At 55.1% G+C, this 14,722-nt stretch overlaps 1 protein-coding gene across 11 annotated transcripts in view; it reads right to left on the reverse strand.

Annotated features, from left to right (window-relative positions):
- GRAMD2A (GRAM domain containing 2A) overlaps positions 1-14,722 on the reverse strand; it is a 30,826-nt gene that overhangs the window by 2,227 nt on the left and 13,877 nt on the right. For 5 of the 11 annotated variants that reach the window (XM_033106831.1, XM_033106838.1, XM_033106830.1 and 2 more), the window contains 10 exons: positions 6,063-6,155; positions 5,170-5,227; positions 4,750-4,825; positions 4,009-4,112; positions 3,339-3,437; positions 3,150-3,221; positions 2,586-2,648; positions 1,441-1,585; positions 1,091-1,190; positions 169-273 (listed from right to left, as the gene is read on the reverse strand). In XM_033106831.1, coding sequence (XP_032962722.1) covers positions 169-273; positions 1,091-1,190; positions 1,441-1,585; positions 2,586-2,648; positions 3,150-3,221; positions 3,339-3,437; positions 4,009-4,112; positions 4,750-4,825; positions 5,170-5,227; positions 6,063-6,155 — 915 coding nt within the window. Of the gene's footprint in view, positions 1-164; positions 274-1,086; positions 1,191-1,440; positions 1,586-2,585; positions 2,649-3,149; positions 3,222-3,338; positions 3,438-4,008; positions 4,113-4,749; positions 4,826-5,169; positions 5,228-5,588; positions 5,748-6,062; positions 6,156-9,485; positions 9,549-10,382; positions 10,483-14,722 lie in introns of those variants that run through there. The other 6 variants (XM_033106833.1, XM_033106832.1, XM_033106828.1 and 3 more) reach the window with 5 other exon arrangements.

Consider the following 14,722-nt stretch of genomic DNA (forward strand, 5'->3'; position numbering starts at 1 on the left):
CACGGGGTCTGTGTGCCCTGCACACTCGGCAGGACCTTACTGAGGTCCATCAGCCCGGCGTGTCAAGGGCAGGGCTAAGTCCAGCCAGCACAACAAGCAGCCTGGCTGTAGGTTTAGGTCCGGTCCTTACCCCGAATCCCAGAGGCATTGGGAAGAAAAAGGGATCACCTGTGCCCAGGGACTGGGCCATCCCAATTCAGGGAGCATAACTGCTGTTCCAGCTGGGAGATGCGGAATGCCAAATAGGACGAGGACACGACCAAGAGGCAGATCCTGGAGAAAAGGGGACAAGAGGAGTTGAATCTCTCTTCCAGAAAAGGGCGTTTTTAGAGGCTCACCAAAAGTAGGAGTGGGAACTAAGTCACTCCTGCACCTGCAGGAATTAAAGCACCCTTTGCCCTGCAGCCATGTTCAAGCCTAGACATCTTTCATCCCAAAGGCCACGTGGGGGTCCCGAGACTCATCTGCATGGGGGTGTCCTTGAAGCCCTTCAGTAGTGCTGGGTTCTTCAGCTGAGCCCACCTTCCCGCTAACCAGCCACTGTGGTCCCGCACCCTTTCTGGGAGGCCATTAAGATTACGCCGTCAGGCAGTAGGCCCATTCCCCCAGCAAGTGCTAAGGTTGACGGCCAAAACCCAGCCAGCAGACCCAGAGGAACGGTATGCAGTGAGGTGAGGGGAAGCCAGGGGCGGGCTGCTCCTGAACCATCCCGCCATGCTCAGGCAGAGTTACAGACACGTCTGGGGGCCCAGAAACTGCCCTAATGGTGGGCAGCAGGATGGCCCTCTCCACTTTTGCTGGCCCTCCCCAGTCCTGTGCAACTCTTCATTTCTGCAACACTTTCACATCCTGCACGTCCTCATCGCATAGCCTTAACCCAAAATTATAGGGTTGTTAAAATAAAAACTGGAGACACTTTGCCTCGGTACAGAAGGGCCTGACATGTGGCTTCCAGACACCACCCAGGAGTTTGCAGTTGACTCAGAATCTTCCCCTCACCCTGGACAGTGACCTCCCCACACACCAAGGCCCCCGCTGCAAACACCCTGACACCCAAATGGGCTGCCCCTGCCCCACTACAGTCACCTACAGCACGAAGAAGACCTTGAGGAGCGGGTAATCCCACAGCCTTGACTCCGTGTCAGCCCTGGGCTCCTCCTCCAGCATCTCCTCCGCACAGACAGCGTTTTCTGCAATAAGAGAGCAGTTAGCCATCTTCCTGAGACAGGCAGGACCCCAGCCCAGCACAGGGCATGCCCACCTCCCGCCATTCTCAAAAGCTGCTTGGGCCCTGGGCTTTCCCTTATGGATTTGGAGAAAGAAAGAAAGAAACAGCTCTCAGAAGCCCTGCTGGCTGGGGTGATCCCTTTCCACAGAAGTGGGAGAAGGAGAAGCCTGGTCTTTGTACACCGTCATCATGGACAAGCCCCCTGAACTCACCAGACCCTGGAGGTTTTCTGGAAGGGAAGAAGCCGTCTATGGCGTCCATGGATGCCCGAGGGATACAAGGGATGTTGGCTTGGAGGGACAGGGACCTGGAGGCAGGGCACACTTTTCTCCACTTCATCTCGGGGATGAGGACTTCCTGCAGAGAAGGCAGGGAAGCTGTCTCACCGTGGCCCTTGGGATCTTACTTGCCTTAAGGGGCCCATACCAGGTTTAGCAAAGCTTTCTCCACATATTACCAAAACGGATGCTAGCAAGGCATGGAAGCAGGTACCTGAGATGGGGGAAACTACTGCCATAGCCACCAAATGTCTGCCCCATCTGCTCCCTTGCTGTGACCAGCTCCTCTTCTAGGGAACGACGCCTCTGAAGATTGCTAGTGTAGAACCACAGTGGGCTCCAAGACGGGAGCAAACCCAGATATGTGCTCAGATAAGCTGAGACCAAGACAGCTCAGCACAACGTGTCTTCGATGGGGTAAGTCATGACTCCTTCTAATCTAGGCTCTACCACACTGAGCACATCACTGACCTTGGCAGGGGGCACTGAAGTTCCTCATCAACAAAAACGGGAACATCGCCTACTACCTCCCTACATGGTATTGTGCACACTGCATGCTTGGCTAGCCACGTAATCATTCCCGAAGGAGGCTTCAAACACCCTGGAGTCATTGCCATCCTCCGTCTCTACTCTAGAAACTCAGCTCTGCCTACCCAGCAGCCCAGCTGCCCAAGGAAACTGCTGGGACATCAGCAAATGTAAAGTGAGTCTATCTGGGACCTACTTAATCGCCTTTGGAGTTCTTCCCCCGGGACGTCTCTACCCCTTTAAAGGAACTGCTGAAGGAAAGGGGCTGGGTCACTGGCTGTGCCCATACAGGTGTGGGAGCCAACCTGGGCAGTGTTCTGGGGGCCGGACATCTGTTCTACTCAGAAAGTCAGCCAATCTGCCAGGACCTGGTGGGTCTGCCCGGTATGGAGTGTGGCGGGTCTAGGAGACCCCCTGACACAGCATGGCCACTGGCTCGGGAGCCTGGCGCCTTGGTTCTGCATTGTGGACCCCTGCCTGGGAGACCCTGAAGCCTCAGAGCCACGAGCAATCTCAGGCCAGCAGCTTTCGCTCCCAGCCTCAGCTCTCACCAGAGACTCGCACTCAGGTTCCTCTGGAAATTCTCTTACACTCAGACTCTTCTTGCTGGAAGGCTGAGGAGGAAAGGGAACAGGGATCACTTGTCCATTTCGAGTAGGCAAGGTCAGGCCTGGGGAGGCATTAGCATTCTCTACGAGAGCTTGACCCCCATTCTGGGTCAGAGAGAGCCTAGCTCCCAGAGTTTGCAGGGGTGCCCTGTTTAATACTGGGGCAGAGGGGCAACCAAGGCACCCCACTCTCCCATGCTGCTGCCCCTCCCCCTTCCTCCCACAGGCTCAAGAGCGGCAGGCCTCCTAGGAAGCAGCCCCATGCTCCTGTCTGTACACTGAGGAAGCACAAGTGAGGGCACATACACGGGGACACACAAGGGCCAATGCTCTCAAATGCAGACTCGCAATCCAAGGACTGCCTGTGACACACCGAGCCTGAGCCTGTTACTCCCATCTCCCCGCCCGTTTCCCACGAGCAGATGGGCCGACCCCCCCCTAACAGCCAAGCCCTCAGTGCAGGCCCGCCCAGACTCCCTGGCCTAACTCCTACTCTGAGCTCCATACCTGGAGGTGAGTGCAGACCCTCCTCAGCATGTCATATACGCTGTCCCGGGAGAGCAGTGACACAAAAATATACTGGGACATGGAATAAAAAAACAGCAAGAGGTGGGGTAAGTAAGACATAGGAGTGTGCCCGAGTCAGGCGGGGGGTGGGGAGACTGACCAGGGAGTGTGTTCCAGAGACCGACTGACCTTCTGGTTGGCGTTGGTGGTGATGGCCAGGCCATTGGGCAGGAGCCGTGCCATCTTGTGCTTTTTGATCATTTGCACAGACACCAGAGGAATGACCACCTGAGGGGGCGAGGCGTGCTTCTGTCAGGGCTCATTCCCAAGGACAGGGTCCCTTTGCTTCTGGCAAGGGCCCCAGCCCCAGCTTGTAATGAGCCATGCCCGGCCCCATGTGGAGTATCTGAGCCTCCCTGTCTGCATGCAGGCTCCCCGTCCCGTCCCGTCACCCCGCCACCCTGCCCAGCCTTGGCAGCACACGCCACTCCAGGCTTTTACCGTTTTCCAGGAGGTCAAGGTTTCTCTGTGAATCCCATCCTCTAGTAATGGGGTGCCCTGACCACACTGATGGCTCCCCCTAACCATGACGTCCCATTCTGGTTCTGAAGGCGTTTCAGAGGCAGAATAATGTGTCTGCGAACTGCTCAGGCCAGTGCAGGCCCGATGTGGAGTCTACATTTGGGGCCGCTGTTGTGGAAGGGGCAGTGCTGACCCCGGGCGGGATGGCTCACAGCGATCCTGCAACCTGGGAGCAGCCTCACCGTTGTATAGGGGGACGGGTGTGACTCCGGCACGCTCGCAGGGCAGGGGGCCGTCTTTTCCCTGGACTGGGGCAGCCCTTACCACTCATTACTACCTTGATATCCTTGCCAAAGATGCTGGCGTGGAAGCAGAGCCAGTTGGGGGAGATGTAGAGCCGGCCCTGGAGAAGAAGGTCCCTCTGGAGGGCACAGGAGCACACTGGGAAGTCACAGGAGAGGAGACTGCCATGAGCAAGGTCAGCTGGCAGCCCCAGGGCCCGGGTCCTCACCCACAGGAGTCCTGAGTCGAGCCTCAGGGACTGTCTTTCTCAGAAGAGCCCCACTCCTCAAACAACCCCCCTCAAGTACCCCGAGTCCTTTCCTGAGAATCCTAACTGCCCCGAGCCCCCCCGCAGCAGACTACGAGATGCTTCCTATTTCTCCATCCATGCCCCAAAGGGGCCGGGCAGGTTTCTGGCCTGGTCCCCCAAGCCTGGATTCTCACGCCCTCAGGCAGAATCCCCTGCCCTGCCCTACCCTGCCCTACCCTGCCCTGCAGAGGGGGCCTTGATTGTGCAAGCGCTCCCATGTTCTCAGGGAGAGGCCTCAGCAGGAAAGAATAGTCACTGATTAGAGCAGAACGCAAATAACATTTCCTCAAGAAAACCTTCACAAATTCTACCTCATATTCCAAACCAGCCCCGTCTTCTCACACTTTTGAAGAAAAAAGGACCAACCACATGCAAAGGGCAGCCTGTTCACATTTCTAAATCTCGCCTTGGAGGCCCCAGGACAGGACCTGGGCCTTGGGCACTAAGGTACCTGTCCAGGCACGTCAGGCCAGGGAGACAGCTCACCTTTGAGCACCACCTCCTCCAAGGGGATGTCCTTGAACAGCTTGTGGTACTGCTGGTTGTATTTACTCAGTAGTGTCTGCAAACACATGGGCTGGGGCTGAGAAGTCCTGGGAGATCAGACCACCAAAGGGGCCCTGATCCAGCCACCAGGAAATAATGCCACGGGCCCCTGGGGACTTAGCATGAAGCAGCCGGAAATAGCCAGTGGGTGGAGGGGGCTGAGTTCTAAGCACAGCTTGTCTCCTGGTGATGCTGGGTCCTGACAGGAAGTCTACGACTGGAGGGGGATGCACCACTCCCACCCAGAAGGGGGCCCCCACTCAGGTTTCTTGGTGGCCAAGGAGCCAACAGGCACCGAATTCAGGCAACCCAAGGCCTCTCCCTTGCTGCTCAGCAAGAAGTCAGCCTCCACATACTTACCTCTTCTCGCCTGCATTTCGTTATCTCTTCGCCCTTCAAGCCGTGTGGCCAGTGCAGACTGCAAAGGAGACATTCCATTCCAGCAACGAGGAACCCTCATGTCCTGCCCATGTATCCTCAGTGCCAGTTCTGTGCTAGTTTCAAGCCAGAAGCTTGGGCCAGAGACTGAAGGGGCCTCCTTCAGGAGCCCCAGCTCAGGGATAAGCACAGTGAGTGAACAGCTCGACCTGGGGAAGGGCAGTACTGGATGCACGAAGGGCCACACAGAGGGGCCACAGGAGCCTCTCCTCCCAGACAGCTGTGAGCAGCGGGCCCCCCACCCCGGGAGGTATGCTCAGCCCGAGCCTAGGTGTCCAGGAGATGCTCAGGAGAAAACCCTTCCCCACTGCTCTGGCCAAGGGGTAAGTAGAGGAGCACACCCACGAATAGATGAGCAGGAGGCACAGGGATGAGGACCGGTTTGGGGAGTGGGTGAGATGGAGGTGTCAGGCTCACGGCTCCGGGCCTGGCCCTGCGCCATGGTCCCAGCAGGTCTGCCCTCTTAGTGGCCTCCGCTGCCCGGTAGGTAGCCTGGAGCTCAGCAGTGAGGATTCAGCAGACTCACCTGAGCTGACAAGGCTACCAAGGCTGGGGAAAGGGGCAGTGCTGACCGCAAAGCTGTCCTTAGCCAAGTTGGCCCGAGGACAGGTGGGCAGGGGAGGAGGCTGGTAACCTGAGAAGCCTGGACTCTGCTAGGTCCCAGTGCACCGGGATGGCGTGGGAGTGGGGGGAAGAGGCCCTGGGCGCTGGGCTGGACCCCACGCCCTGACGCAGCCTGAAGGTTCCCTTTCTAACAGGTCACCTCCCGAGGGCTCCCACCCGCCATATGGATATCTGACTCGGCGGAGCCTCACCTGGAGTTCAGGGGTGCCTGGACCCTGTCTAGCTTCTCTGTGCAGGACACAGGGCTCTTCAGAGGAGCCGTCTTTCCATGCATCTGGTGGTTACTAAGAAGAAACAGGCCCATCAGGAAGGGGGCGTTCATGGGAACACCTTTCCCTACAAGCTCCAACATACCCAGCCAGGGCAGCTGCCTCTGCCCACCACCCAATGAACCCTGCTTTTCAGGGCAAGGCCGAAGATATCACAGTCCTGAGGCAGCAGCTCCGGCCGGGGGGCTCTGGGGCAGCCGACAGGTGGGAGTCTCACAAGTTATCTTTCCTATAAGCTTGCAGTTCCGTGTATGCCTGGGCTGGAAGAAAACCAATCTCCCTCATCCAAGCGCCAGGCAGAGTTAGGCCGCTGGCCCCACCCTCAAGCAGGCACACTGGGAGGGAGAACTCTGAGACCTGCTCCCAGCTGAAAGCAAGTTTCTGAGGCGCCCAGGCAGCATTACTGTAAACTGTCAAGTTCTGGGAAAGGACGCTGAGCACAGGAAGCCTTATCAGAGCTGGCGTGGGAAGACTCCAGTCGGCCCACAGGTGGTGTGAGGGCGGGGATGGGAGGGGCTGCCCCCCCAGGAAGTCGCCATCGGTTGCCTTTGGACACTCAGGGTAGCTCAGCCTTCAAGCCAAACCATCTCAAAAATGTCTCAGAGAGAGGGCCCTTTTCCTGGGGGAGGGGGAGCAGCTCCTCAACGGTCTGTGAGTTCATGTCTCCACTAAACAGATCCACACAATGGGGTTCCCCCTTTCTGCCCCTTCAGGGAAGACAAATTTGAATAACTCAATAAAGCCTGACCAGTCAAACTAGCCCCCAACTGAGTGGGCCCAGGGACTGACGGGAAGAAGGGGTGGGGGCAAGAAGCAGAGCCAAGGCAGGGCAGCTCAGTGGTGGGGACAGGAAACAAGGTCCTATGCAGTGGTCTCTTAACAGATAAGGAGGTGGAACCTGGAGCCTACAAACCCTAGTCGCTGTCAGCTCTGTGACTCGGGCAAGTCACAGTTCTCTTCTTCGAGAAACAGAGTTGCAGACTCAGCGGAGCTCTGCAGGACTCTCAGAGATTATTTAGTCTGACCCCCTCCCACCATACCATTGTACAGATTAGGAAACTGAGACCCACCAGGGAACAGGCTATACCCAATGTCACGCAGGGAAGAGGCAGGTGACCTCACCCACAAAATCAGCCCAGCCACAGCCATGTAACCTGGTGACCTCTATGGAGAATTTTGATATATACATCAGCATATATTTCCTGAATCTTGCAAAGTGACAGGTTGTACTAGTGATTTGACCCTTTGACTCCGACAGTTAATCTCTGAATTTCTTTGGTTCTTTGACTCCGAAAGTTAATTTCTGGATTTATTTGTTTTTATCATTTCACATTTCACAGAGGATTCCACCACCGCCACTGCCACACCCCCCTCGGTTTTTCTTTTCTCATTTTAGGAAATATGAAAAATATAAAATATATAAATACGACGATCAAAATCACCCATAAGAAAAACATTCCCCCCAAATCACCCAAAGATATAGTTATGATAGACATACAATTTATGAGAGTGGGATTATATATCATATCATTTGTAAGCCCTGTTTTTGTCATCTAACATGATTTTATGAGAAATTCCCCATGTCAATATCCATTCCTAAAATTCTCAGAAGTGAAATTAGTGGATTGAGAACAAATATTTCTCAGGCTCTTTAGACCCACTTCCAAAATGCTTTCCAGATGCTATAGCAATTGACAAGGTCTCAGCACTGCGAGAAGGTCCCTGTGTCCTTACATCCAAACCCTACACTGGGTATTATCTTTTTCTCACCTTTGCACATTTGAAAGGAGAGAATATATTGTTTTCATTTCCATTTCTGCTTACTGGTATAGTGACCATTTGTCCCCTAAATATATATTAACCATTGAAGTGTCTTCTGTGAATTGTCTATAAGGATCTTCATGTTTTTCTAATTGATTTATATAAATTCTTAATTGAGAATATTAATCCTTGGTTTATCATTTTTGCAAGTATTTTCCCCAGTTTGTCATTTGCCTTTTAGTTGTGTCTGGTATGGTTGCTGTACTTGTTTAATTTCTGCGTGGCAGTTTCCGTCCATCTCTTCCATCTCTCTGTTTCTCACTTGCTTTGAGCGCTTTGATAGGAGACGCCCCTATGGTAGATGTATAGGTCAAACCCCTGGGCCCTTAGAGAGCGTGAGCCCTGCAGCCCGTGAGCCCACTGGGCCTGCAGGGACGAGAAAGGCATGGGCCCCACTCTAGAGAACAAGCCCTCCAGCCTGGAGACCAGGGAATAAAACAGGACCACAAGGGGAAGAAGGAGCTTGGCCCGTGGTTTCAGAGGCAGGCAGACTGTCCCTTAGGCCCCGGAGAGTGTGATTTGAGTTGTCAGGGCTGCAGGAACTTAGATCCCTGTGGAATGAAAGAGTTACAAAAGGGCTTCTCGAGAAAAGGAAGCTGAGCCTTACCAAAGGGGTAGGATTATCATCTTGCATGGATTCCATAATCTAACCTTGCATGGGTAATCATTCCTTTGCATGGATTCCAAACCACTCATCTTTAGGCCCAGGGAGGGGAGCCCTCCCTCTACCCTCCCCCGCCTAGGGAGGAGCCCCTGCTGCGTCACCCACAGCACCCTGCTGTCAGTGAGCTCTAACTGTCCCCCTCCAGGGGCTCCAAACCTCAGAGACTCTGCCTCCTCCCTCACTGAACCCCCTGAGCTTGAACACCAACCATTGTGCTACGGGCACTTGTGACACGTGTGAGGAATGACCGGGAGGAGACAGTGTAAGCAAGGTGAAGAGCAGAGGCTGGAGGAGTGACGGACCAGGAGGAAAACAAAAGAAGGCCGTGCACCTTCCCAGTGTCTCCATGAAGAAAAACACAGCAAGAAACAGGGGTCAAGTGGGGACACACAACTTTCAAATATCTACCCTGAAAGCAAGGCCGTGGCGTATGATCAGGAGGAGGCTTACAAGCTGTGCCTCTACGTCCATCCACTGGAGAAGCCCCTCCTGGCTGTCCTGATAAGGCTGTGGATCCAGGGGCCCTGCTGTGGCTGAAACGCACAGCTTTCAAAATTACCGTCGATTCAGACTTTCTACTAATTCGTCTTCTCCCCTGTAGCACTGATTTGTTCAGATGAGTGAAAATAAAGAAATGGGAGCAACGCCAAAAGAAAAGGTCCGGGGCCGAGTGGTCATCAAGCATTCACCAGCACATAACCAGCCGGGGAGGGGCACCCAGGGACCAACTGGGCCCATCCAGAGGGACACGAAGGAGGCTCCGCGAAGGAGCTGGAGACTGGGGAACTATCCTGGTCCCTCGGCCCCGTGACAGCCTCCGTCCACCCCTGCATAGACGTCCTCCGGCGAGTGGCTCTTACCTGCGGGCTTTGCTGTGGACTACACCGCTGCCCATCCATCTCCACCCGACCTCCACGTGCAGACTGTGGAGTTAATAACATCGGGGTCCTCAAATCCATATTTATGTTTTCAATCAAAGCCACAAAAAGTATCATTCTTGTCACGAGGGGGATGGAGCAGGGGAGGCCCAGTATTTTGGACATGAAACGGGGTAGAAAAGGTTGTACAACTCCTCCGATGAGGCCCTTTCACCCTGCTGAGCCTGGTCCGAAAGCAGGGCGCCTGTCCAGAGGAGCGGGCAGGTGCCCGCGCTGCCCTGCAGCGTCACTGGCCAGTGCGGGAACTCAGGCCGCCTGCCCATTCTTCCTTCTACAAACACTTACTGAGCTCATCACACTGCCGAGAGGGCAGGATGGGCAGGAGATGTCAGGAAGGAAACCAGACCCATCGAGAAAGGGGAGACCCAGAGGGGTAAGGAGAGGGAGCGAGGCAGTGAGCAGGGAACCCAGACATGAAGTCAAGCCGCCTCCCACAGAGCTCATGGACCAGGCCCCCTGGACGCCCAACACACACTCTGCTCTGGCTGCCTCTCCCGGCACACACTCCCTCATGCACACCTCTAGCCCTGACATCTCGGCCCTGCCATCTAGGTGTACCCGGCCTGCTCGCTTCTGAGCAACCGGTATCCCTGACAGCCTCCGTCCTCCGGTGGGAGCCAGAGTCTCCCACTCATTCCTCTCCCCACCGTCCAACCAATCAATCCCAAAGGCCACGGAGCCTTACCACGGCTTCACCCACAATACCCGCTACTTTCTCCATTCCCACTGCACCACACAAGCTCCGGCCACCACCGTCTTTTTCCTGGATACTGACAACAGCTTCCTAACTGCACCTGCCGCAGCCCTACCCTTACACACCTGCGCTCTGCCTTGGTGGCATCCACACTGCCAACAGAGGCCATCTGGGGCCCGGATCTGATCAGGTGCCTCTCCTGCTGAGTTTCCTTCTTTAGTTCCTTCTTGCCTACTCGGCTGGGCTTCCCGAACTTCCTGCCCCCCTTTGCAGGCTCAGCCCTGCAGCTCTGCTGAGCCCCTCTGCTTCCTCACCGCAGTAGCCCTTCACATCTGCATGTTCACTGTGCCGGAATTCCTTCCCCTGCTTATCTGCCTAGGGAATTCCCAGTCACCTTACAGGCCCCCGTTCAAAGGTCACCTCCTTGGTGAAACCTTCCCGGGTTTCCCTCTGCAGAGCTAGGCGGCCAGTCCCTCCTTTGTGGTCCCTTGTCCCCATTTCATGCTGTTGCCCTAGCACTTACCACCCCGACTGTGCTTGTCGTTTTATACATCTGTGTCCCCCAGTGGGGTATGAAATCCCCCAGGGGCATGTCTTAAACATCTGTGTCCCCAGCACACAGCAGGCACCCAGTGTCTGTTATGTGAATGAGTGAAGGAGAGACAGAGAAAGGGAGATGATGACACACTAAGAGGGCGGAGAGGAGGAAAAAAGCAAGGCAGTAAAAGTGAAGGGGCACAGAGAATGACTGACACCCAGCAGGCAGGGGGAGGGTGGACAGGAGCTGATGAGTCACCCACAGGAGGGACCCTCCCTCTAGGAGCCCTTGCCTGTCAGGAGGCAGCCGGCCCTGGCCCAGTACCACCAGGTACTCAATCCACATGGCTGACTGATCAAAGCGGGAGCTTGGGTGGGAGGCAGATGCAGACAGAAGAGGATTAAGCGGCCAGACAGGATGGGATGGGGTATTTGGGGGAAAGCACAGGCCCCTGGTCCCACTAGGCCACACACCCCTGGGCTCAGGCACATGCAGGCAACACTCCTCCAGCTTACCCAGCCTCCTGCCCCCAGGGCAGAAGCAGTGCCATGGCTGGTGCTGAAGCAGGAAGTCGGGCCAGGCCTCGCAGTCTGAGCCAGCTGGGCCTTCGTGGTCACATGGGGACCCCTTGGGCATCTCTTCCTCCAAGGAAATGCCTACACTTTCTCAAGGACTTCTTGTGGACGTGTGAGATGCTAGAGCATCTGGTGGGTCCTGCCAGCTCTTCTCAAGGCCAGGCCAGGGACAGCTCCACCTTTGCCCACAGCCAGCCAGGACGCTGGGCCCCAAGGAGCACCAAGGAGAGACCTTCTCTTCCAAACAAAAAACACATCTTAGCGTAGGCGCCTGAGAGCACAAACCCAGAGACCACGGAAACAGCCATGTAGGGACAGGGAGCTGAGGGGACCCCTTTCCTGGAAGGAGCTGGGGCTCAGTGGCCTGAACTTGGTGCTGCTCCAAGCCCCCCCCAACCTAGTTCTGCCCGGCTCATCCACCTCTGCCTCTTAGTCAGCACACAGCTCACAGAGAAAAGAAATCGTCCTGTTAACTCCATGTGTGGCCCGTTGGGGACCCATTGAAATCACTTGTAGAGCTTCTTAAAAGAACAAAAAAAATAATGCCTGAGCCATGTCTCAGACCAATTAAATCAGAACCTCGGGGGATAGCATTCAGGTGACTATGTATTTTTAATTTGTTATTGGAAGTATAATTTACATATAGAAAAGTGCACGTAAAGTCAGAGTATATAATTCAGCACATTTCCCAAGCGGGACATCGCTGGAAGCCAGCCCCGTAAGCCCCTCTGCTCCTCCAGCCTCACTGCCCACTCCCATGCCCTCCCTCAAGAAGAGCCATACACTCAGACGGCCTCTGCCTCTTGGGGACCTTCTTTGAATGGAGTCACACCGCTCTTTTATGTGGCGCCTTTCACTCGACAACAGGGTGACATCCACCCAGGGTTGCATGGAGCTCTAAACTGCACTGCACTAGGATTTAGAACTCCATCCTATGGACACACTACAACTGATTTATTCATTGTACTATTATAGGCATCTGGGCAGTGTCCAGGTTTTGCCTGTTACAAAAGTGCTGCTATGAACATTCTAGTACCTATCTTGTGGACACAGGCATTCACTGCTGTGGGTAAACACTTGGGATTGGAATTGCTGGGTCATAAGCTGGGCATATGTTCAGCTTCAGGCTTTTAAATTCTCTCAGGTGACTGGTCTGCAACCGTAGCCAGTGTTAAGAAACCACTGATGAACCCTGCCCTCACCCCTGCTTTCCTGTGGCTCCTGGTCCCCGGGGCCAATCGTCCCGCCTAGGCTCTGGCTCCAGGACCCCGACTCTCCTGTGCCTTCACCCTGCCCCTCTGGAGTTCCAGGAACATCCATGTCAAGATAGGAAATCACAATGTGAATAGAGATTTCCTTCATCTGTTACGAGCACGTTTGCTAAGTTGTTCCAAGGAAGTAAGAAACCAGCTGTCCGGTGTGGCCAAAGACGGCTCGGAGCCACACTGGGTCCTTTCCTTAACAGGGGCCCCTGTGTTCTCTCGGGGCCATAGTCCCGACAGGCCTCCCGGAAGCTGAAGAGACCTCTCCCAAAGGGAAGCTGGACTCATGTGGCTAGAGTCAGGCTCATCCTCAGTATGCTGAAACTAGAAGGTAAAAGGTAATCTTTCGCAAAAAGTAATTCTAATATTTCTTACAGAGGAGCTGCGCCTCACTTTTTATTTTCTCAGTTACTATTCTGTATCTAGGACAACTGCTTTGCCCTTTCTGCTGAGTACAAAAGGGGGGGAAATCCCATAATTGAATTCCATGCTCAGGTAAGGGGGTAAGGTTCACTGCGCTGAGGGCCACGTGTTGGGTCCTGATCCAGTTACCCCACTCGCCAGCCCCAGCTCAGCGCTGCCACAGCCCCGTTCTCAGGACTTAGCTTGAGAACACCTGGGCCAGGAATGTGCTTGTTTCCCTCTACTACCTGCAGCACCTTTGAAATGAAGGGGGATGTACAGTGCCAGACGTCCTGCTTCCCAAGACATCGTGGTTTGTACCAAATGACACTGGCCACGGCCGACAGGGCCACAGGGGTGCCCCAGACCCTTCGCAAGCTGACAAGCAGCCTCCTCAGAGTGCAAAGATGCGCAGGCCCATCAGATCCCCTTCCTAATGAGTCCTGACTGGGAAATGTGAGATGTGTAGGTGTGAAGCCAGAGGCCGTGCCCAGGCATGCTGGGGCAGATTCTCCGGGTACACCCAAGGATTGGGCCTAGAGCAAGGGAAGCGGGGGCAGCGAGAAGCAGCGGGCATGGACCCAGTCTGGGGGCAGCAAAGATGGTCTGTCCCCCGTGGCTGCCCATTAACTTTGAATTCTGCTTCCAGTACCCTAGCGCTAGCAGCCATACAAGAAACCCCCACACCGGGTTTGTCCAAAGACTGCAAACCAGGGCACACAAGTGATGTCATTAGCTTATTAATGGGGGGCAGGTGATACTACTCACATCTCACAGGTAGAGAACGGAGGCTCAGCTGGGTTCAGTCACTTGCCCACACATAGTCATTGGCAGGGCCAGGACTCCATGGAGGTCTGACACCCAAGCCTGGGTGGTATCATACCTCCTCCCACCCCAATGGGCAAACTAAGTCAAGCTCTATTAGCCGAGGGAGCCCCTGGGGAGCAGAGGCGTGAACAGATCTGGCTCATCATCTCCTCTAATCCTCAGTTCAGCTCTAGTTCTGTAAAGGAGATGGCATCTCCCCATTATACAGATGAGGAAACTGAGGCCCAGAGAAGTAAAGCACCTTGCTCCTGACCACATAATTGGAAAGCAGTGGAGCTCGAATTCAAACTCCAGTCTGGTTGAAAGTATACACTCTTTCTAACGTGGCAGAGTCGGGAGGGCTCGAAGGTCCTAGACTTCTGCCCTCTCCTATAGCTTTCCCTTGCTTCAAGGCCAAGCCCCAGCTCTCTCCAAAGGCCCCAGTGGACGGGGACTGGGGGGGAGACAGAGGGGGCATCTTGGTCTGAGATGCCTATGCAGAGGCCCCTCTGGGGAGTTCCCTAGATCAGACCCCCCCACCCCAAGTCTTTATCTCCTTTACTTAAAGAACCAAACGAACTGGGAGAGCTAGTTGCTCAGGTGGAGATGTGGGCTGGCCCAGCCCTCTGGGGGTGGCTGGATCCAGCCAGAACAAGGACCCTTTTGAGCTCTAGGGCTAAGAACTCCTTCTACCTACAAGGATCTCAGAAAGCCTGAATTCTCTCACCCAGTGGGAGCTGGGAGGACTAAGAGCAAGGCTGGCTCCATCTCCCTCTCTCAGCAGCCAATACGCTGCCTGCTGCCCAGGTCTCTCAGTGGAGCCCAGAGCTGCTCAGCCAAGCCCTTACTTAGCTGCTTGGCTGACTGGACCAACGTTGGTC

This window comes from Rhinolophus ferrumequinum, chromosome 6 (genome assembly GCF_004115265.2).
Source record: "Rhinolophus ferrumequinum isolate MPI-CBG mRhiFer1 chromosome 6, mRhiFer1_v1.p, whole genome shotgun sequence".
In the NCBI taxonomy this organism is placed as follows: Eukaryota; Metazoa; Chordata; class Mammalia; order Chiroptera; family Rhinolophidae; genus Rhinolophus; species Rhinolophus ferrumequinum.